At 41.9% G+C, this 23,166-nt stretch overlaps 1 protein-coding gene across 1 annotated transcript in view; it reads right to left on the minus strand.

The window, feature by feature from the left end:
• Positions 1 to 23,166, minus strand: part of LOC120055503 (small conductance calcium-activated potassium channel protein 2-like) — a 38,623-nt gene that overhangs the window by 6,325 nt on the left and 9,132 nt on the right. Inside the window, exons 4-6 of the mRNA XM_039003367.1 lie at positions 12,450 to 12,591; positions 12,072 to 12,182; positions 755 to 882 (exon numbers count right to left, since the gene is read on the minus strand). Coding sequence (XP_038859295.1) covers positions 755 to 882; positions 12,072 to 12,182; positions 12,450 to 12,591 — 381 coding nt within the window. The remainder of the gene's footprint in view (positions 1 to 754; positions 883 to 12,071; positions 12,183 to 12,449; positions 12,592 to 23,166) is intronic.

Below are 23,166 nucleotides of genomic sequence, written 5' to 3' on the forward strand. Positions count from 1 at the left end.
GCAAAGCAGCCCAAACGGGCCGTTGCTATGGATACTCACAGACTCAGAGCACCATGAACAGAGGGCATGCAGAGCGAGCTGCACGCAGGGAGCGAGTGACAGACAGAGAGGAGCAGCTAATGGATTTACTAACAGAGGAAGTTATTTTAGATTTCGGGTTTCAGGCAGGGCCTTAAATTTGGCAGAAGCAATTGGGCATGGGTAGGGCTCGGGCTTAAAATTCATGCCCGTGCAGGGCTTTAGTTTGTGTGTGTGTGTGTGTGTGTGTGTGTGTGTGTGTGTGTGTGTGTGTGTGTGTGTGTGTGTGTGTGTGTGTGTGTGTGTGTGTGTGTGTGTGTGTGTGTGTGTGTGTGTGTGTGTGTGTGTCAGGTGCAGCTGCGTTTTGTGTGTGTGTGTGTGTGTTATTATTTTTGTATACTACTGAATAACACAACTAGCTAACTAAACACATAGGATATCGTCACAGGAAATGGCAGAGAGAGTAGGAAAAGTAGGACATTATAACGAATACTACCAGTAATGCTGCTGGCTAGGAGTGCTGTTAGGAATACACAAATACAGCTAACTACTGTTAGTATGACAGCAGTGCAACTAAAACCACTTTTACTTCCTACTGCTTCAACAACAAATAACAATAAAGACAATAACATATATTTAACAACTTTGAACAGGTGGTAAAATAAACAACTAAGTGTTCACATAGGCTTCAGGCATGCTTACAAGGAAGTCATATTCTTTGGGAAATGGTACTTACTGATGGATGGCCTGTAGAAACTTCCGCTGGTGTTTGCGCACTTTAGCGTGATCTATCTTCTTGACCAGCTTAGTGTGTTTGTAGATGAGCCATGTTTCCCTGAGTACATTGGCAGCTGTGTTCTTTACCTGCGGAACAATGAGGAAACCAATGTGAATCCTTACAACATGGGCAAGGTGTCATGCAGTGTTGTGTTCGAGACCACCTAAAGCGAGACTGATTCAAGAACAAGACCGGAGCGAATTCAGTCTGAGTCAAGACCAAGACCGGAAGGAGGGCGAGACTGAGTCGAGACCGAGACCAGAAAAATGGAGTTCAATTCAAGACCATGATTGGAATTTTGTCAAATCGTCACAATAATAAGAGTTCAAAATGTCTACTATTTCTGTGTTCATATTTCAGAACAACATATGGATTCTTTAGACATTCAGAATGGTGAAAAAAAGCATACTGAGGGAAAATAAAGCCACTATACACATTTTTACTAACCCAAAGACGGTGGGGAACAATTAGGGCCTTCTACACTTTAAGAGAAAGGCTAAGGATTTATAAAATAAAATAAAAATATATTTTCAATGATGTTCTGGTTTAATCTCTTATATTTTTGTTGGAAAGGAAAGGGTTAACACGGAATTTAAAAAATATCCAATCAGGATTTTTCTTTGGTGGTCTCTGGGGAGATACATCTAGCTAGCTAAGTCAGCCATTGGCTAGGCCATCAGAAGCTTGATAGAAGGCATCTGCCATTAACTGTATTAGGGCAAAATGTTGGAGTGACTTTGAAATCCACCAATCACATTGACTTGTAATGGGTGGGACTGTTTTTACAGAAAGTATGGAAACCTTTGCCTTCTCGAAGGCCAACAAGTCACTGTGCAATAGCGAGCAGTAGCTTTCCACGGTCTAGATGGCTAGCTTTTGTTGTAGGCTAGTTTGCAGCAGCTGCAGCAGGTGTTATCGAAGAGGATGTTGTTGCTAATTTGTTAGGTTCTCCCTTTTCAAGAATAACTTTCAACAAGAAGTTAAGTTTCAAATGATTATCATCTGGTGAGTGGAACTGTGTTCTTTATTCCAACTCGCAACATGTTTTACACTTTAGATCACTGGTTACTTTGTGTGCTATACATGAAATGTTCTTTTTGCAATGGGAAGTAATAGTTGTCCATTTCGACTGGGAAATGCTTATCCTAATGGTTGTGTTTTGTATTATGATTGGGACCTACTGGCTTATTATGTCTCAGTGAATGGACTGCTTTCTTTCGGCCCTATGCAGTGGTGTAGTGGTGCCTGGAGAAGTGGGTCCTGTGTGAAAAATCCCGTTTTCCTATAGATTTTTCTGATTTTCACTCTCAAAATCACACGTTTTCAACAACAAAAAAGACAAACATTTGAGGTCTGGGAAAAATCTAAAATATATATTTTTTGGGAGGGTGTCATTGCCCTTTAATTCAATTGAGCAAAACAAATGTCCTCCCATTGATACAAATCAGAATGATATAATTCTGTCAGGTAGGCCTACATTGCATTCAACATTTAATTGGAGCGGTTTTTAGGGGAAAGCCTTTAGAAATGTTCATGCTGTTGGATTCGGGGTGAAACAGTGTTATACTCAAAGGTATAGGAACATTAGTTACAAAAGAGACATGAGGGGTGCCATAATGAAGCTTGGGAGGGGCTGAGTGCAGGGGAAACGATCGCATGTGGCAGTACTGATAAGGGGAGAAACCGTTGAAGGATCATGTCACTTAGCTCCCTGCTTAGCAAGATTGATGCAATGTTTAGCGATAAGGAGGAGACTCCACCCAAAGTGGGGTATGAATACTACCACGGGGCAAGCCATATCTGTGTCTGAATTACAGCTGTATCGACCCTTTGGGAAGAATTAAACTTGGTTATGCTTCTCTAGAAACTAACAGTTGGCGTTGTCGGCAGGATTCACCACAATTTGTAGTCAAACCAAAGAGTCCAGATCAGTGGAGCAGGAGCTGGTAACAGACAAGGTAGGCAAAGTTCCTATACCTGTTTCCACTCATTTTGACATCTTGGGGAGATGAGAATTGTAGGCTAAACAATTATAGGATACGGACCTGGAAAGCAGAGTTTAATTCGGTAGGCCCATTGTGTAACGACAGGTCGTAAATATCTGGTATAGGGTAGGTTCAATAAGGATAGGTCCCAAGTGGAGGTTTTTGTCTGCGAGATCCAGGAGTGACAATACAGTGGAGGGTAGGTTCCGTATTAGGATAGGTCCCTAGTGGGGGTAATCCCCTGCGAGATCTGTAAAAGGGACAAAAGTCCCAGCTGCAGTGACAGTGAGTTTCAGGAAGACAAGAGTTCTAGCAACTAGTGAGTTTTTGTAAGATGAGAGTTCTAGAAGCTAGTGAGTTAAAAAACAAAAAGGAAAAATAAGATATTCGAACACTGTTTGATTTACATGTAGTAGCAGTATCAATACGGGGAGAGGTTGGTTTATGCACTATGGGGATGGGGAGCCATGAGAGATTGTGGGTTATCAATAATAGTGATATTTGAGGAAATACTGGAATAAGACATTAAGTAATCTGTATTCTCCAGTAATACATTTGCAGACGCTATAGTAAAGGTTCTAATACAAGGTATTAAGTGCCATGACCAATTAATTATTGTCCGGGGAAGTGGGTAGCGCTACCTTGGAAAATAGTTAATAGAAGGTGTGTATTATAGACAGGAGGGCATTGATAGAATTTGCACTTATGCTTTGATGGCAGGTATGAACCCTGTGATCAAAACGGTAATTGCGGGGTTAGTGGGTGAAATAGAGCAGGATGTTTTGAGAGTGTAATATAACTCCGCTCACTTCGCAGACATGCAAGGGGGTTTATAGGGCTATAGGGAAAATCACTAACTATAGTTTCAATGGCCAAGGTAAACCAAAGAAATGTAGCGGAAAAACATCAAAGCGTAGGGAGACAGAGTCCTGTTTCATGTGTGGGGCTATTTGGTCATTGGAAAAGGGAGTGTAAAGTGGGTATGGAGCCTGCTGTATTCGGGGGAAATGCTGCCAGGCAAGTATTAGCATCTTTTTCAAAAGAGCAACAACAAATTGTTTTGAGATTAGCAGGAGAGGATTATTGGTTCATAGAGATTACAGTTTCTATGTGAAGGAAGACCTATGAGATCACGTCTTAGCTAACTTTTTAGTGGAGGCCAGGGATCAAATATCGCGGATTCCTTACGATGAGAAATTAGCTAAATTTGCCACAGGAAAATGTATTTTGGGTTGAAGAATCTAGGCGAAATGCCAGGGGAATGGATTCTAAAGGTAACAAATTTGAATTATATGGCCAAACACTTGCAAACTCAGAAAGCCTTAGGGTGTTTTTTTGATCTCATGAGACATTTTATGTGGTTTAATTTTGAAATAGATTTACGTTTTATGTCATCTTATTCTGAAATAGATTTCTAGAATATACGAAAGGGTGGAGGGGTAACAAGGAATTAGCAAAGGAGTTACTAAACCTAAAATTAACTTTTACATTTTTTAGTTAGTTCATGAACATTGTGGTGGATTAAAACAAACATTTAATGATTGGATTAAGGACAGTGGATTTACAATTATCATGTTTGGTTTGTAATGAATACTTTTGGATTGCTGATGAAATTGTAGCATAATGAATGCTAATGAAATGTACACATTCTGTTCCAAAAGAGGGGGTCTCTCGTTAGAGGTATTGGGGAGAGCAGTTAGTGATATTCGGCAAATTTAAGTCTAAAAGTATCTGAATTAGGCCATAAACGGAGTTCCAGATAAGTGAGGCCTGCTCATGTGTGTTTTGGACCTACGGTTCACCACATGCACACACAATTTACTGGTTATGAATATGCGTTAGTGGTGTTGATACTGTGGGATTTATTTTGGATGGGGGTCTTTTCAATTCAGTTTTAAATTGGGTATGCAGAAGTGTGGAAATGTTTTGAAAGGCATTTAAATGGTTTCGGAAGGTCAGGGAAAGAAAAGGGAAAGGAAAGATTGTAATGGTGTCGAATCCTGACTTTCTGGTGAGGCCTGATCAATCTCACTAGAAATGATCGGAACAGGTGGGATTTAATTATTAAATCAATGAGAAACACTAGTCTCTATTCAAAGTGTACCATTACTTTATGAGATACTATTATTTCCTTAGGGAGTTATAAAGAGTTGTAATTCTAAGTTGATTAGTTATTCGAATTTGTTTATTTTTGATTTAACATGTTGTTTTTGAATCACGTGTTCGAAGGGGAAAATTGCCAGTTCCCTGGGGTTATGGTCTTTGGGTAAATATACAAAAGTGCTTTGTTCAGTCTGCATATAGAAGGGAAAATATATGTTAATAAGGGATGACAGTTACACCAAATGGATTGTGACATGTATTGCTGATTTCATTTGATTGTTTTTGTTTCGATACAACGGTTCTCTCCCCCAGTTTCAGTCGCATTAAGTGTGGTGTGAAGTTATTAAACATGTACTTTTATTTCTCTTTCCTTTTCAAGGTTTCGTGGAACATAAGAGTGATCATTGTTCCAGAGGAGGGACTGATGTATATTGACTAATTGATTTGAGAATGTTTTAGTATGTTTATAACTGTAGAAATGCATTAGGAGTAGTAACTAGTGTGTTATGGGTTAGATGGAATGATATATGTGCAAATGTATCTGTAGCAGGAGGAGAGGTGTTTGAGACAGAATGTTAACATAGGGCTGTTAAGTGGGATGGAAAGTGACTGCAGTGAAGATCTGTGGGGGCTCATAAATAAAGGTTGTGGTGATGGAGAAGTATCATTCCCAGAGACTGTATATTGTTACAGGAGATAGCGCATAGGAGAGGAAGGACAGCTAACTGTACACAATATAGGGATTTAATTAAGTTAAATTGAACATTACACATACCCAGAGATAGTGGTGGCATTTCAGACACTATGGTAAACTTTCAAGAAACCTGTGACTCAGAGTTTTGTTAAGCTGGATATTCTTCCAACTCATTAATCTCTTTCCCAATTTCTAACCGCCGGCGAACACTTGACAGATTACATGCAGAAGTTATTCTCACGGCAGTCGCTCTAGCGACCGTAATTGAAGGAGGCATGTTAGTAGTAGCAGGGGTTACTTTAGTAGCATTGTTGGGATATCAGGTTATGAGTACTCATGCCACATGGCATGGTAACTGGTAACTGGGAGACTGATGGGAGTACAGGGGTGGCTATTATTCAAATGTCACAAATTAGTGATCTTGCCATAATAGGTGAGTCTATGTTGTCAGGAAATGACCCATGTGTTGCAGTGTGTATATCCTCAGGTGAAAGCAGAGATAACCAAGGGCACGGACTGAATTCTCGAGATTGAGTGTACATCAAGGTACACCAGGCGGGGGTGTTGGGACAGCGTTGGTATGGTCCACACACACTACTCCTTACAGCACCTGCAGCGGTAAAGATCGTCATGTCTCTCCTCGGTGGGTGCATAGTTCTCATGTGAAGTGAGGTCCAGCTGCATAATCGGTGAGCTTGAAGACACCATGACAGAGGAAGCGGAGCGAAAGAGAGAGAGAGACTAGATTCCACTGTAAGACATGCAGATGGGTTGGGTCTGGGAGCTACGTTAACTTCTTTGTGATAGGGGGCAGCATTTTCACTTTTGGATGAATAGCGTGCTCAGAGTGAACTGCCTCCTACTCTGTCCCAGATGCTAATATATGCATATTATTATTACTATTGGATAGAAAACACTCTGAAGTTTCTAAAACTGTTTGAATGATGTCTGTGAGTATAACAGAACTCATATGGCAGGCAAAAACCTGAGAAAAACAGGAAGTGAGAATTCTGAGGCTGGTCGATGTTCAACTCATCGCCTATTCAAATCCCTGTAAGATATGGATCTGTTTGAACTTCCCACGCCTTCCACTAGATGTCAACAGTCTGTAGAACGTTGAATGAAGCCTCTACTGTGATGTGGAGCCGGATGGGACATCTTTCAGTCAGTGGTCTGGCAGAATGCCAGTTCCTGGTTACGCGCATTCCAAATGATATCGTCTTGCTTTCCATTACTTCTAGAGACACAAAGGAATTCTCCGGTTGGAACGTTATTGGATATATATGATAACAACATCCTGAAGATTGATTCTCTACTTAGTTTGACAAGTTTATTCGACCTGTAATATAACTTTTGAAGTTTTCGTCCGAGTTCGCCTGCATCTGCGCGAGCGTTTGGACATGTGTACTAAACGTGCTAGCTACTTGGAGATAAGTAATGGACATTATCGAACAAAACAACGATTTATTGTGGAACTAGGATTCCTGGGAGTGCATTCTGATGAAGATCATCAAAGGTAAGGGAATATTTATGATGTAATTTCGTATTTCTGTTGACTCCAACACGGCGGCGAAATGTTGTTATATCTGAGCGCCGTCTCAGATTATTGCATGGTGTGCTTTTTCCGTAAAGTTTTTTTGAAATCTGACACAGCGGTTGCATTAAGAATAAGTGTATCTTTAATTCTATGTAAAACATGTATCTTTCATCAAAGTTTATGATGAGTATTTCTGTTATTTGACGTGGCTCTCTGCAATTTCTCCGGATATTTTGGAGGCATTTCTGAACATGGCGCCAATGTAAACCGAGATTTGTGGATATAAATATGCACATTATCGAACAAAACATACATGTATTGTGTAACATGATGTCCTATGAGTGTCATCTGATGAAGATCATCAAAGGTTAGTGATTAATTTTATCTCTATTTCTGCTTTTTGTGACTCCTATCTTTGGCTGGGAAAATGGCTGTGTTTTTCTGTGGCTATGTACTGACCTAACATAATCGTTTGGTGTGCTTTCGCCGAAAAGCCTATTTGAAATCAGACATGTTGGCTGGATTCACAACCAGTGTAGCTTTAATTTGGTATCTTTCATGTGTGATTTAATGAAAGTTAGAATTTTATAGTATTTTATTTGAATTTGGCGTGCTGCATTTTCTCTGGCTTTTGGCCAAGTGAGACAGTAGCGTCCCGCCTAAACTCAGATTTGTGGATATAAATATGCACATTATCGAACAAAACATACATGTATTGTGTAACATGAAGTCCTATGAGTGTCATCTGATGAAGATCATCAAAGGTTAGTGATTAATTTTAACTCTATTTCTGCTTTTTGTTACTCCTCTCTTTGGCTGGAAAAATGGCTGTGTTTTTCTGTGGCTATGTACTGAGCTAACAGAATCGCAAGGTGTGCTTTCGCCGTAAATCCTTTTTGAAATCAGACACTTTGGCTGGATTAACGAGAAGTTTATCTTTAAAATTGTGTATAATACTTGTATGTTTGAGGAATTTTAATTATGAGATTTCTGTTGTTTTGAATTTGGCGCCCTGCAATTTCACTGGCTGTTGGTTAGGTGGGACGCTACCGTCCCACATATCCCAGAGAAGTTAAACATCATAGTTGGGTTGGGGTTAGCTGCTTTATTGGTTAGTGCATCATATGAAAGAGGATAGATGTTGGGGTAATTAATTGTACTCTAAACAACATGTTGAAGGCATTGATGTGAAAGCATATACAATGCTGAGTTACCTCAAGAGGATGTAGGGTTGTGGCAATAAAGGAGATGGGGAACAAAGTGAAGATGACATGACTTGGGAACACCTCTCGGAACCTGGGTCCGGAAAGCGGAAGACTGGGCAAAAGCATGAGGAGGCTTTTTAGGGCTTTCATTTTTGTGGAATCCAGCAGAAAAGTATCCTGGAGGCATAGAGTCAGGTGAAGAGAGAGTGGGAAATTTCATGGTCTCAGACTTTGCTTTTTATGCATATATAATTATGCGTAGCTTATCACATTGTTAATACTGTTATGTTTTGTGTGTCTTTTTGTTGCTTTCCAAGTCTTATGCTATCACTCTCTTAGGAACCAGATGGAGAAAGTGGAGAAACAAAAAGCCGCTCCAGCTGACATGGAACAAGACAGCAGATTCAGCTGGAATATCATTTTGTTGTGTGCTGAGAGATGGAAATAAAATTGTGTATGGTGTGATCATAGAACAGAGGCCATAAGTCTCTGAGTTTGTAAACCTCACGGTGAATGTTTTGTTATCATTGTTCGTTCATTTATAATTATTTTTTTAGTTATTTTAATTCATGTTTAATTATCATTGTTTGTCTATTTATAAGTAATTTCCAACTTTATGTAAGTTGAACAGTAGGAAGCTATTGTTCAAGAGGAGGGACTGTTGGATTCGGTGTGAAACTTTGAACATTGTTATACTCAGAAGTATAGGAACATTAGTTACAAAAGAGACATGAGGGGTGCCATAATGAAGCTTGGGAGGGGCTGAGTGCAGGGAACATGATCGCATGTGGCAGTACTGATACAGGGAGAAACCATTGAAGGATCATGTCACTTAGCTCCCTGCTTAGCAAGAATGACGCAATGTTTAGCGATAAAAAGGAGACTTCACCCATTGGGAAAAATTTCACTTGGTTAAGCTTCTCTAGTGTCCGTGAGTTATTTACTCTGAAAATTAGAACCTAACAATGCAAACAGCCATGATGACTGGATTACACATCACAAATAGCCTAATAACTAAGACTATGGACCAAACTTTTTCAATACGTCTTTTACATACCCATTGTTGACTTAGTTAGCATTTACTGGTGAATATAAGTCGAAATGTCTTTCCTACCTACCGGCTAGAGATGTCATTCTTCTGTGAGCTGCTCCGTGGACAACCAGTTGAGAGCTGCGTGCTCTTGCTGCCTGCAGATGATATTCCGCTGAAACTAGGCTATGTGTGCTGAGCGCATGTAAATATATGCTTTGCGATTGTGTAGGCTTAATAAATCGTATACATCCACTATACTACTTTGATATGCAACAGTGGGGATTAAGAAGTGAGTATAGGCAATTCCCACTGGACAAAAAGTGGGTATAGGGTGTATACCTGCTTGTAGCCTCCACTACACCACTGGCCCTTTGTGCTTTACAAAAAGTGCACTCTCCTACATAAGTAAGCTGGTATTATGGTTGCTGTCCTTTCAGAATCACAAACCTGTCACACACCGAAGGCCTATGTCCAATAGGTTCGCCACTGCTCCAACATGTCTATTACAAATATAAAGACCGTTACAATTACTCACACTCTTCCCTACCAGCAAGTCAAGGAAATGTGGACAAAGTTTGAGGATATTTTTCAACGAAAGTAAAGGACAGTAATGTTATGAGTAAAGTAGGAATCCCAGGTGTCAATAGGCGATATGATATTAATGTTTCAAGAAAGGAGTGTATATATTTTTGGCCTGGCTAATCACTTTTATGCGCTGAGTCCAGACCATGTAAAAATGTATCTGAAACAAAGACAAGACTGAGACACTCAATATGTGGTCTCGAGACCGGGCTCGAGTACTACAACACTGGTGTCTCGAATAACACCTGCTTTGTAACATATGCTCTTTATGGATTTACTTTTAGAGGAATTGAGAAAGGTAAACTGCATTGAGAAAGGTAGACTTGTAGGGAACTGAGAAAGGTAAACCGATTAAAATACATCTTATCATAATAATATTTAATATATGCCATTTAGGGGATGCTTTTAGTCAAAGTGACTTTCATGTCACGCATGCATACTGAAGTATAGTATCTGAGGAGTGGTAGGCTGGTTTTTACATCAGAAGTTATTGGTTTTCTGTAGGAGCCAGATGGCTTTGGAATGTGTTGGTTGGATGTGAGGAAGTCACAGGATCCCTATAGGGGATACGGGTGGACATCTGTGGATTAGGCAAATGAGGGGTTGAGGCCAGGTCAGATCCCCTTAAACCTTATGGTTTATTACCCAATTACTTCGTCTTCCTATCGGACCATAATTGATGTAAGGATTGGAGAGAAGGAGGAGTGCCTAAATTGGAGTATATATACTTGTGGTGGTGGAAACATGTTTTGTCTAATGCAGCTATATTTATCCTCTGGTCAGAATAAACTTGGTTAAGCTTTCATAGTGTCCGTAGAGTTTTTTAACTCTGAGAATTAGAACCTAACAATACATTTTACGTATGGATTGTCCCAGCAATCAAACCCACTACCAGTAGTGTAAAGTACTTAAGTAAAAATAGTTTTGTCATTTTTTGGGGTATCTGTACTTTACTTTACTATTTATATTTTTGACAACTTTTACTTTTACTTCACTGCATTCCTAAAGAAAAGAATGTACTTTTTACTCTGACACCCAAAAGTACTCGTTACATTTTGAATGCTTAGTAGGACAGGAAAATGGTCCAATTCCTCCCTGGTCATTCCTACTGCCTCTGAGCTGACGGAATCTAAACACACATGCTTCGTTTGTAAATTATGTCTGTGTGTCGGAGTGTGACCCTGGCTATCTGGAAATGTTTTAAACAAGAATGGTGTCATCTGTTTTGCTTAACATAAGGAATTTGAAATTATTTTTAGTTTTGATACTTAAGCATATATTTTAGCAATTACATTTACTTGTGATACTTTATAGAAATATTTTGATTTACATATTTCGTGACTACGATCTTGTCTCATCACCGCAACTCCCCAACGGGCTCAGGAAAGGCGAAGGTCAAGTCATGCGTCCTCCAAAACATGACCCGCCAAGCCACACATCTTAACACCCGCTCACTTAACCCGGAAGCCAGCTGCACCAATGTGTTGGAGGAAACACCGTTCAACTGACAACCAAGTCAGCCTGCAGGCGCACAGCCCACCACAAGGAGTTGCTAGAGCGTGATGAGCCAAGTAAAGCCCCCCCGGCCAAACCCTCCCCTGGATGATGCTGGGCCAATTATGCACTGACCTATGGGACTCCCGGTCACAGACGGTTGTGACACAGCCTGGGATTGAACCCCAGGCTGTAGTGACACCACAACACTGCGATGCAGTGCCGGAGTCCACTGCGCCACTCGGGAAGCCTTACTTGTGATACGTAAGTATATTTACAACCAAATACTTGTGAACTTTTACTCAAGTAGTATTTTACCTGGTGACTTTTACTTGAGTAATTTTCTATTAAAGTATCTTTACTTTTACTAAAGTTTGACAATTGGGTACTTTTTCCACCACTGTTCATTACATGCGTCATGGTCTACCAACTGAGCTACAAAGGACCACCAGGGACATGAATTTGTTTGTACTTTTTAACAGTTATTAATACCATGTTCCATCAATACCATGTTCCACCATAAACGACAGTTCTTGTATTATTTTTAGACAACCTCCCATACAGTAAGTGATGTGACATTTACTTTAGTGCTCCGTGGTGGAAGATCAATGGTGCCACTAAAGCGAGAGCGGAGTGACTCACTCGTTTGCAGAGTTGTGTGTCCATCATGAAGTTGTGGACATGCTTCTCAGCCTTGGTCAACTCCAACTTCCTGGCTACCACGGCGACCACCAGCGCAGTGCAGCCCGCTCCCTATTGGTCAGAAACATAGTCAGGGCCATAAATCAATTAATCAATTAACCTCTGAAAGGTGACTGCTGAGTTGGGTCATTGTGTTAGTACTGTATGGGTGGTGACAGTTTGGAGGAAATGTTGAGCTGCTCTAGAATAAAGCAAGTTGAAGAAACACAAGATTTCAGATTTCAAACATGGCTGTTTCATGGGAATAATATGCCCATTAGTCATGAAATAGTGCATGAAACAAACACACAACCTCATTTCCAATGACCGATAACATACCATGATCCCTGTAAGCAGACATACGCCTTTCCCACAGTACGTGTTAGGTACCATGTCTCCGTAGCCAATGGAGAGGAAGGTAATAGAGATGAGCCACATGGCTCCCAGGAAGTTACTGGTCACTTCCTGTGTGTCATGATACCTAAAGTAAGGAAGAGAGAAACAGAGGAAGATACCCATCAGTGACACCCAATACTGTAAAGGGAACCTGAGCATGCTGGACAGGCCATGAACTAACAGAGGTGGTTGCTGTTAAAGAAGCTATACAATATGTGCAAAGTGTTTCACCTTTCATCATGCCTGCACTAAACATCTAAAAGGCACCCAATCCATGTTGGAAACAAAATGGTCAAACGTTATGAAGTTGTGCCATTGCATTCCAATCTACCATAGTTTTTTTGTCAATGCTCTGTGGTAAATTAAGTTCAACATTCAATCATTCAATGAGTAGCCAAATTATGGTGATGGTGGTTTGAGAATTCTCCACAGCAAAACACTGAACATATACTATATGTATCAGTGTCTATCAATCAACATGAGAAGATAGATGATTTCAATTGAGAAGCATTTAAAAATGGACATAAATCCAGACGTACACCTGAAATTACAAGATGATTGGAATGAGGAAGTAACATACAGTAAGTTATGCAGCTATGCATTTAAGCATTATGAGAACCGCAGGCAATTAGCTTTAAGTTTTACAGGATTTTAATACGAACTAACCACTGGCATTCTAAAATACTATAACCATTTTGATCAGCACTCATCTCCAACAAATACAAAATCAATGCACCAAAATATTGACCATCGACATAATTTTGGAGAGTCAATTCTCGTTTCTTCCAACATGATAGGGAAAAAAATACTTTGGATCTCTAATGTGAAGAGTTTTAACTACCCCAACAAAGGTTTGGTTATGAACATCATCCCTTCAAACTTCGTCACTTCACAGTTTTTGTTTTCTTCAAAATGGCAGACAACCATGCGATAGCCAAATGCTCCCAAAAACACAGTAAATATATAATTGATTGAACATTCATAAAGACATTCCCATCCCCTTGCATTGTGGGGAAAAGTCCCAACATATGCATGTCCAGCCCAACCCTCCCTTTCTTTACATAACATTTCCCTGATTGGCTAAGGAGCTGTCTAGGAGGAGTCAAAATACTGAGGCTCATTGTTCAATTGTATTACTGACAACTCTCAAAAGTACACAGGGTGACTATTAAGGATATAGAGCAAATGCCAAATGGGCTGGTCCATTTTTTATGTATTGGACCTGCAACTTTTTTTGTGCAAAATAAGAATTATCTGGCGAATAATGGGAGCCTCAAGGAATACAATGGGCCAGTGTGGAGGCATCAAGGAAATAAATGGGCCATAGTGGGGGCCTTAAGGGAAAAAAAGGGCCAATGTTTTGAAATGCCAGAGATGACTTCTGGTCTGAGTCCGCCCCTGATATAGAGGATGATGTTTTCTGCTCGCAGAGATTTTATCCGAAAGGGACCTTTGTTATACCAATTATAAATATGCTAATGCCTCGATTATGCAGTTGTGACCCAGCATGTGGAATTCAAATGGCCGGAACAATTCCACCTATTCAAGGCATAAATAGAGTTTGGAACAGCTGGGGCAGATGAACTATGTTGGAGCTCAAAGTTTCCTCAAAAGAAAGGCTTCTTAAAAAATCTCCTCTTAGACAGTTCACTTTCATTAACCAACTAATCATGCCTTCAGCAGCTGCTAAACTCTTATATGCTTAACTCAACTCTGGTTTCATGCTCAATGTCAGGAAAAACAACATGATCCTTTTTTCCTCAGAGTGAATAGTGTGGGTTCAAGCTACCGTATGGCATGCAAAAAAGCAAGTCGATACAATACCATGCAGGCGTTAAAAAGATGTCCGCATCCTGCATGCTGAAAAGCCAGTATATTGAGAGCAAAGAGAGCGACAACAAAATCTGAGATCTATTTAAAAATGAAAACCATCCTTGACAAATATCGCAATATTGTCTAGTGGATGGGGGTTGAATATTTACTTTGACAGTGTTTTATCTGTAAGCAGGAGTAAAAACGCATTAAGAAGCTCAATGTTTTTGACGTCCCTGTCTCTTTCACCTGGACTCTTCGCCTTCAATAGCATGCCTCCTGACAAGGCTTAGAGCAAGGAGGGGACCACAATAGTGACTAATGTGCTCATTTTAGACAATCTACGATTTAAAACGGGCAGAGACATGAGTCATTCCAGGTCACAAATGATGTGACAGAACCTGATGGAAGTCGTTCGTCAACATAATACACGGATTCCTATTTTACCCTCTGATTAATGTGACGTTAAGTAGTAAAACAGAGGTGAAATATGTCCTTAAGAGTCATTTGCTTCTACGTCGTGTTAATTGTTTAGTGAATCATGAGTTCCACTCAATCAGCTCGGTTCATCAGGGTTGGGTAGATCTGTCGTTTGCACACTGGAACTGTCTCAAATTGCATGGATGCTCTTGACGGCACCAGTGACGCCTTTGTAGGAGGAGTACTTTAAATGCCGTAGTGTCCAAATTATTCCAGGCTGGTGAAAGCGATTAGAGCATTACACAATGCTAGAGGTTGCTAGAGGGTTCTCAATTTCCGTAATGGTATAACATTGCACAGTGTATGTTTCTCTGTATCGGGATATATTTGCTTTAAGAATACGTTTTATTGTGAATCTCTACATTTAAGGCTGGACTACGTTGGGTGTGTAATTACATTTTTTTTTTTGCGTACAAAACTGTAGGTAGGTTTTCACAAAAATCTATGAATCTTGAAAAGGACACAAATAGACAAATGTCCATAGACTACAGTGATATAGGCACTAGAAGCTACGGACGCAGAACCAATCGATGGCATTTTGAAGCTCTCAATATACTGTGTAGTGTTGGCATTGCATGGAGAAGAGCTGGCACCACTTTCGACCTAGTGCGAGACAATTGGAATTGTCTGAACTAAAATGTCTCCCACCCTTGCAAAATATCCCATAGAAGTAGGCTTTCAAAACATCCTTGTGTTATAGACTTTTCATTGTTTGTATGATCACTCCATCAAAAAACTCTGCATTTCCTCACTTCGTCAGCGACTCTATTTGCAAGTACACACAGCTGAGAAAACTAGATATAAATACACCTTCCAAAAAGGGCTTTAGAACATGTGAATACGGGAATACTACTTGATTCACACTGTTGAAAACAACCTAACCTGTGACATCACCATATATCTACCGCATCAGCCAACACAAAAGAGACCATTGAAGAATGTAATTGTCATAAACAACATCACTGTCCTGGGTGGTGTTGAAATACCAGCCTGGTCTCATAGACTAGATGTAACATAACAAATGTAAATCCGGGACACTCAAATTAGTACAATATACAGTAAGTTACATTTGGTATGGTTACATACCTCAGAATTTTGGCAATGAAGCCCTTTATCTATTTCCACAGTCAAATGAACCAGTGGATACCATTTTTATGCCTCTGTGCACAGTTTGAAGGAAGTTGCTAACTAGGGTTAGCACAATTACTAACTAGCGTTAGCGCAATGAATGGAAGTCTATGGGTACCTGCTAGCAAGCTAGTAGATACCATAGACTTCCAGTCATTGTGCTAACGCTAGTTAGAATTGGCTAGGAAACTACCTCTAACTTCCTTCATACTGGACGCAGAGACATAAAAATAGAAGTAGGTAAAGGGCTTCATTGCCAAAATCCTGAAGTATGCCTTTAAGGCAAAAACAAAAGGAGGGTGGATGGGGGCATAAAACGTGAATGTTTAGCTGTCACGTTCCTGACCTATTTCTGTTAGTTTGTTGTATGTGTTAGTTGGTCAGGACGTGAGTTTGGGTGGGCATTCTATGTTGTCTGTTTCTATGTTGGTTTAAGGGTTGCCTGGTATGGCTCTCAATTAGAGGCAGGTGTTTGGCGTTCCTCTAATTGAGAGTCATATTTAGGTAGGTTGTTTCACAGTGTTCGTTGTGGGTGGTTGTCTCCTGTGTCAGTGTTTGTCGCACCATACGGGACTGTTCGGTTTGTTTTGTACATCGTCATTTTGTGTAGTCTATTTTCCCTGTTCGTACGTTCTTCGCGTTATTTGTAAGTTCGTATTGTTCAGGTCTGTCTATACATTTCGGTTTTGTTATTTTGTAGTTTATTCAAGTCTAGGTCGTTTTCTGTCTTCATTGTTTTGTCGTGTCTTTATTAAATTATGTATTCACAACCCGCTGCGCCTTGGTTCAATCACTACTCCTCCTCTTCGGTTGAAGAGGAGGAGAACCATCGTTACAGAACCACCCACCAATCCAGAATCAAGCAGCGGTGTAATCAGAGGAAGGGACAGCGCAAGAAGGAGGAATGGACTTGGGACGATGTTTTGGAGGGTAAAGGTTGCTACACATGGGAGGAGATCCTGGCTGGAAGGGATCGCCTCCCATGGGAACAGCTGGAGGCACTGAGGAGAGCAGAGGCAATCGGAGAAGGGAACCGGCGTTATGAGGGGACGCGTCTAGCACGGAAGCCCGAAAAGCCCGTGAGTACCACCCAAAAATTTCTTGGGGGGGGGGCTAAGAGGTAGTGGGCCAAGGGCAGGTAGGAGACCTGCGCCCACTTCCCAGGCTTACCGTGGAGAGCGGGAGTACGGGCAGACACCGTGTTACGCAGTAGAGCGCACGGTGTCTCCTGTACGTGTGCATAGCCCGGTGCGGGTTATTCCACCTCCCCGCACTGGTAGGGCTAGATTGAGCATTGAGCCAAGTGCCATGAAGCCGGCTCTACATATCTGGCCACCAGTACGTCTCCTTGGGCCGGCTTACATGGCACCAGCCTTACGCATGGTGTCCCCGGTTCGCCTACATAGCCCGGTGCGGGTTATTCCACCTCCCCGCACTGGTCGGGCGACGGGGAGCATTCAACCAGGTAAGGTTGGGCAGGCTCGGTGCTCAAGGGAGCCAGTACGCCTGCACGGTCCGGTATTTCCGGCGCTACCTCCCCGCCCCAGCCCAGTACCACCAGTGCCTACACCACGCACCAGGCTTCCAGTGCGTTTCCAGAGCCCTGTTCCTCCTCCACGCACTCTCTCTATGGTGCGTGTCTCCAGCCCGGTGCCTCCAGTTCCGGCACCACGCACTAAGCCACCTGTGCGTCTCCAGAGCCCTGTACACACTGTTCCTTCTCCCCGTACTCGTCCTGAGGTGCGTGCACTCAGCCCGGTGCCACCAGTGCCGGTACCACGCACCAGGCATATAGTACGTTTTGAGAGTCCAGTGTGCCCTGTCCCTGCTCCCCGCACTAGGCTTGAAGTGCGTGTCTCCAGTCCGGTGCCTCCAGTTCCGGCACCACGCACCAGGTCTACAGTGCGTCTCAGCCGGCCAGAGTCTGCCGTCTGCCCAACGGCGCCTGAACTGTCCGTCTGCCAAGCGCCGCATGAACTGCCCGTCTGCCATGAGCCTACAGAGCCTTCCGCCAGACAGGATCAGTCTGAGCCATCCGTCTCCGCAGCGCCATCTGAGCCATCCGTCTCCGCAGCGCCATCTGAGCCATCCGTCTCCTCAGCGCCATCTGAGCCATCCGTCTCCCCAGCGCCATCTGAGCCATCCGTCTCCCCAGCGCCGTCTGAGCCATCCGTCTGTCCCGAGCCATTAGAGCCGCCCGTCTGTCCCGAGCCGTCAGAGCCGTTAGTCAGTCAGGAGCCGCTAGAGCCATTCGTCAGTCAGGATCTGCCAGAGCCGCCAACCAGACAGGATCTGCCAGAGCCGCCAACCAGACAGGATCTGCCAGGGCCGCCAACCAGACAGGATCTGCCAGAGCCGCCAACCAGACAGGATCTGCCAGAGCCGCCAACCAGACAGGATCTGCCAGAGCCGTCAGTGAGCCATGAGCGTCCAGAGCCGTCAGTCAGCCATGAGCGTCCAGAGCCGTCAGCCAGCCATGAGCGTCCAGAGCCGTCAGCCAGCCATGAGCGTCCAGAGCCGTCAGCCAGCCATGAGCGTCCAGAGCCGTCAGCCAGTCATGAGCTGTCCCTCAGCCCAGAGCGGCTATTTGTCCAGAACTGCCCCTCAGTCCAGAGCTGTCTCTCTGTCCGGAGCTGCCTTTCAGTCCGGAGTTGCCCCTCTATCCTGAGCTACCTCTCTATCCTGAGCTACCTCTCTATCCTGAGCTATCCCTATGTCCTGAGCTATCCCTCTGTCCTGAGCTATCCCTCTATCCCGGTGCTGCCCCTTGTCTCGATGTTACCCAAAAGATTAAGTGGGTGTAATATGAGGGTGGTCATTTGTAGGGGGAGATGTAAGCTGGGATTGACTATGGTGGGGTGGGGACCTCGCCCTGAGCCTGAGCCACCACCGTGGTCAGATGCCCACCCAGACCCTCCCCTAGACTTTGTGCTGGTGCGCCCGGAGTTCGCACCTTAAGGGGGGGGTTATGTCACGTTCCTGACCTATTTCTGTTAGTTTGTTGTATGTGTTAGTTGGTCAGGACGTGAGTTTGGGTGGGCATTCTATGTTGTCTGTTTCTATGTTGGTTTAAGGGTTGCCTGGTATGGCTCTCAATTAGAGGCAGGTGTTTGGCGTTCCTCTAATTGAGAGTCATATTTAGGTAGGTTGTTTCACAGTGTTCGTTGTGGGTGGTTGTCTCCTGTGTCAGTGTTTGTCGCACCATACGGGACTGTTCGGTTTGTTTTGTACATCGTCATTTTGTGTAGTCTATTTTCCCTGTTCGTACGTTCTTCGCGTTATTTGTAAGTTCGTATTGTTCAGGTCTGTCTATACATTTCGGTTTTGTTATTTTGTAGTTTATTCAAGTCTAGGTCGTTTTCTGTCTTCATTGTTTTGTCGTGTCTTTATTAAATTATGTATTCACAACCCGCTGCGCCTTGGTTCAATCACTACTCCTCCTCTTCGGTTGAAGAGGAGGAGAACCACCGTTACACTAGCAACCCAAAGGTTATGTGTTCAAATCTCTTCAGAGACCACTTAAGCATTTTAGCTAATTAGCAACATTGCAACTACTTACTACTTTTGAGCTACTTTGCAACTACTTATCATGTTAGCTAACCCTAACCTTAACCTTCACCCTACCCCTAGCCTAGCTAACGTTATCCACCTAGCTAGCATTAGCCACTTAGCCACATAACTAACATTAGCCACAACAAATAGGAATTTGTAACATATCATACGTATTGCAAATTCGTAACATATTGTACTAATTGCAATTCGTAACATATCATACGAATTGTGTTTCATAACATCTCATGAAATGGATGATGGACATCCATAAATGAATACATACCATACGTAACATATCATACTAAATGGAGGGAGACAGATTTAGGTCCAGGTTGGAAGTACACAACCCATCCCTGATGGGAATGGGTTAAAAATGGATGCAGTTATATGGCCGTGGGCTGCTTTTTCCTCTTTGTGTCATCTGGTCTTTTAACCCTGGCCATCTCCCCCAGATTTCTTTATCTCCCTCTCTCACCATGTTTGGATGAGCTCATGCAAGAGACAGATGGTTTGTCCCGGGGATATACAGTAGCAATAACTGACAATGCGTCCTCTAAGCTATTGGAGGGATTTCATGAACAAGGCCTCTCTCAGTCATGAGTATTCAAAACTTCCCAAAATCCTGTTGTCAGTTCTATGCAGTAATATAATGTAACATATATACATTTACCAATAAGATTGGTTGGAAGGAATTGTAACTGTTACATACAGTATAAAGACAACATTACACAGTAGACAATGATAATGCCAAATAAAGCATTATTTGTTGCTTGTATGGCATGCTGCATGCAAGTCTGATTAAACCTGAAATTGACAAAAACGGGTTTAACCGGCAATTGTGGACACAATACTGTATATGGATCAGCAAGCAGCATTTTTTTGCCACGTGTTATATTACAGACACTTTAATACATACTTTTAAATTAAATTATGTGAGCTAAAAATATAAATGTAATATAAAAAAGTATACTTTTTTTATTACTAATGTTACTGTTCCCACTACAACATTTTTTTGGTTTGTAATTTTGTCCTTGAAACATTTCATTCATTTCTATGGAGGAATGCTTTTACTGGGGAGTGCCAATATGGCCGACCGGTGGTTTCAAAGCCTCTCGATGGCCAATACATAGCATCAGCAATCCATGGTTTATAAACATCATTGCAGGTAGGCCATATGATCCTACTTGCTCTGGACTTTAGAGAAGTGACAATGTGACATGATATCCCCAGTTGATATTAACTGATAACATTAAAGACTTTCAGCTCAAAATGCAGATGTAAAACACTGTTTATTTCTGTATCTGTATTTATTTCTGTATGCTTTTTGAAAACGCATCACCGTTTATGGCTGAAATGACAGGCTACATTTGCACAGGGATTTCGCGTTCGAGTTTACCCTGTGTGCGTGTGCGTGGGCTGCAAGCTTTGAACCACTCCTTTTTTGGAATCGCAGGTCAAAAAGTGTGAAAACCACTAAGCTAGCGAACAGATTGCTGATTTGCTGTACAGCTATATGATCGGGTGCAGCGCAAACTTCAAATTGTAGGGAGAGAAGAAATATGCATCTCCAAAAATAGTTTGGTGATCCAGAATATGAACTGTTTGGTTTGCAAGCTCACCAACAATGGGGCATCACGCAACAATTACTAGCATCTTTTGGTATTTCAAAATTGCTTGAAATTGATAATTTACTAATGAAGCTTGCATTTAGAATTTGTTGTTAAAATTAATTCTTGCATAATCAAAATGTGTTGAAGACAAAGTAATATATTTTTAGTTGAACAAGTCATTGCCTGTATAGAATTTTCTTTACTTGACTTGAAAAAACATATGACCTGACCTGACTTGCTCTTAGAATGCACAACTTGGACTTGACTCGGGAGTCGTCCGTTCTACTTGTGACTCGACTTGAGACTTGGACCTTGACACTTGAGACATGCTTGTGACTCAAATAATAATGACTTGGTCCCACCTCTGCCTAGAGCAGGCAACATTTTGGACAGGTTAATTTGCTCCTAATATAAGCCTCTGCATGGGGATAGAACATTCAAATGTGACTTGTCATATGCCTTAGCTTGTCCGTGTAAAAACAGCAGCCTTTTTCTACAGTAATTCATCATACTGTATCAAGCAAAAATAAATCGTAGCACATTTAAGGATTTTGAACGAGTCTCCTTGATTTTGAGCAGTGGCATAGATTATTTTGGGACAAATATGTTGAAATGTAAGAGGGGAGGATGTCAACGGCAGTAAACAGATACAGATAGGTTTGCAGTTTGCAGTTGAGTTTAATCCTAATTGTGTTCGCACATCAAGCCAAAATGCAGAGCAAGCACTCCACAAGGATTGTAGCAATCATTTCAAGGATTCTAGAAATTCTCTCTTTTCATTGCCATTTACTAAACGAAATTGTAATAAAATCGATTTGAAACTAAGTCTAATTACGCCGCAAGCGAAGCAAGCCATACCACAGCAAACGCAACAAAAAATAAGAAACCCAAGCAAAAGTATCAGATAGCACAAGACAACACAGAACATATCTCCTTTAAACAGCAATTTTGGCCTGAAGAGGAAAGCTTTTGTATAGCCTCATGGAAAAGTACTGTAGTGACTACAAAAGCTCTCTTTGATAAACATAAACATCCTCCATGTTTCAGAATGTTGTTAGGTCAAGCTTGTCCATAGTCAGTAATAATACTGCATGGACTATCAATGGCATGATAAATACAGAGAGTGGGGGTATACTCCAATAGTACACAAAATACAACTCAGAATAACTTTTCTTGAAGGTCTAGAAGTCTACCTGGACCATCTTCCACACAACATACAGTGTGTTCAGTTCGTGTGTGTGGAGTTAAATGTTATATTACCACATAATGAGAACATTTTGAGAGTTTATGAAAGGCTAGGAAAATGAATCCAAGAGGGCCATTTCTGAAACCCGAGCAGCATACGTGCAAACTTGAACAGACCCACATATCCTTCATGAAATCTTTGTGGAATTTCAAAGTTTCACACACATATCTCTCAAGTCAGGATATGGCCTGTACATCATTAACAGCCAAATCCAAACTTGAGAAAAGCACACAGAACGTGAACTTTTTACCCAAACACCAATGCGTGATTTACACAAAACTTTTGAGTTGCCGTGAAAGTTCAAGTTCAAGCACACACGTCTCTCAAGTTAGGATTCCACCCTTGCTGTGAACTGTATCTTGTGGCTAAGTGACAACAACACACACTGGATATCAGTCAGTAAAAGGCTAGTAACTCAACCCTGTTCATCTGTGGCGAGGGAAAGTCTCCTGACTTTCCAAAGCTTGTTAGATGACCAGAGGTCCTCAGGAAGACCGAGATGAGAAACAACGGTCTCATGTAGCCTCGAAGAAGAGTGTTTCGTTTTCAGAGAGAGAGAGAGTGAGGGAGAGAGAGTTGGAGAGAAGAGATAGGACTGGAGGGGAGACAGGCAAGGCATGCAAGTGTATCTGAGTTCTGACTGGATTAGGCCTGCTGGTTATGGATAAGGAAAGAGAAATAAGTGGGGAGGATGAGGAAAAACTGCAAGCATGCCACGTTAGATGGTTACAGTAGTAGGATATCCATAAAGGATCATGACGTAAAAGGGAGGGACTTTGATAGGAAAGCCAAAAGACTGAGGAGCTTAGATAAAGTAGGGAGCTCTGGAGCT

Source organism: Salvelinus namaycush, chromosome 11 (assembly GCF_016432855.1).
Source record: "Salvelinus namaycush isolate Seneca chromosome 11, SaNama_1.0, whole genome shotgun sequence".
In the NCBI taxonomy this organism is placed as follows: domain Eukaryota; kingdom Metazoa; phylum Chordata; class Actinopteri; order Salmoniformes; family Salmonidae; genus Salvelinus; species Salvelinus namaycush.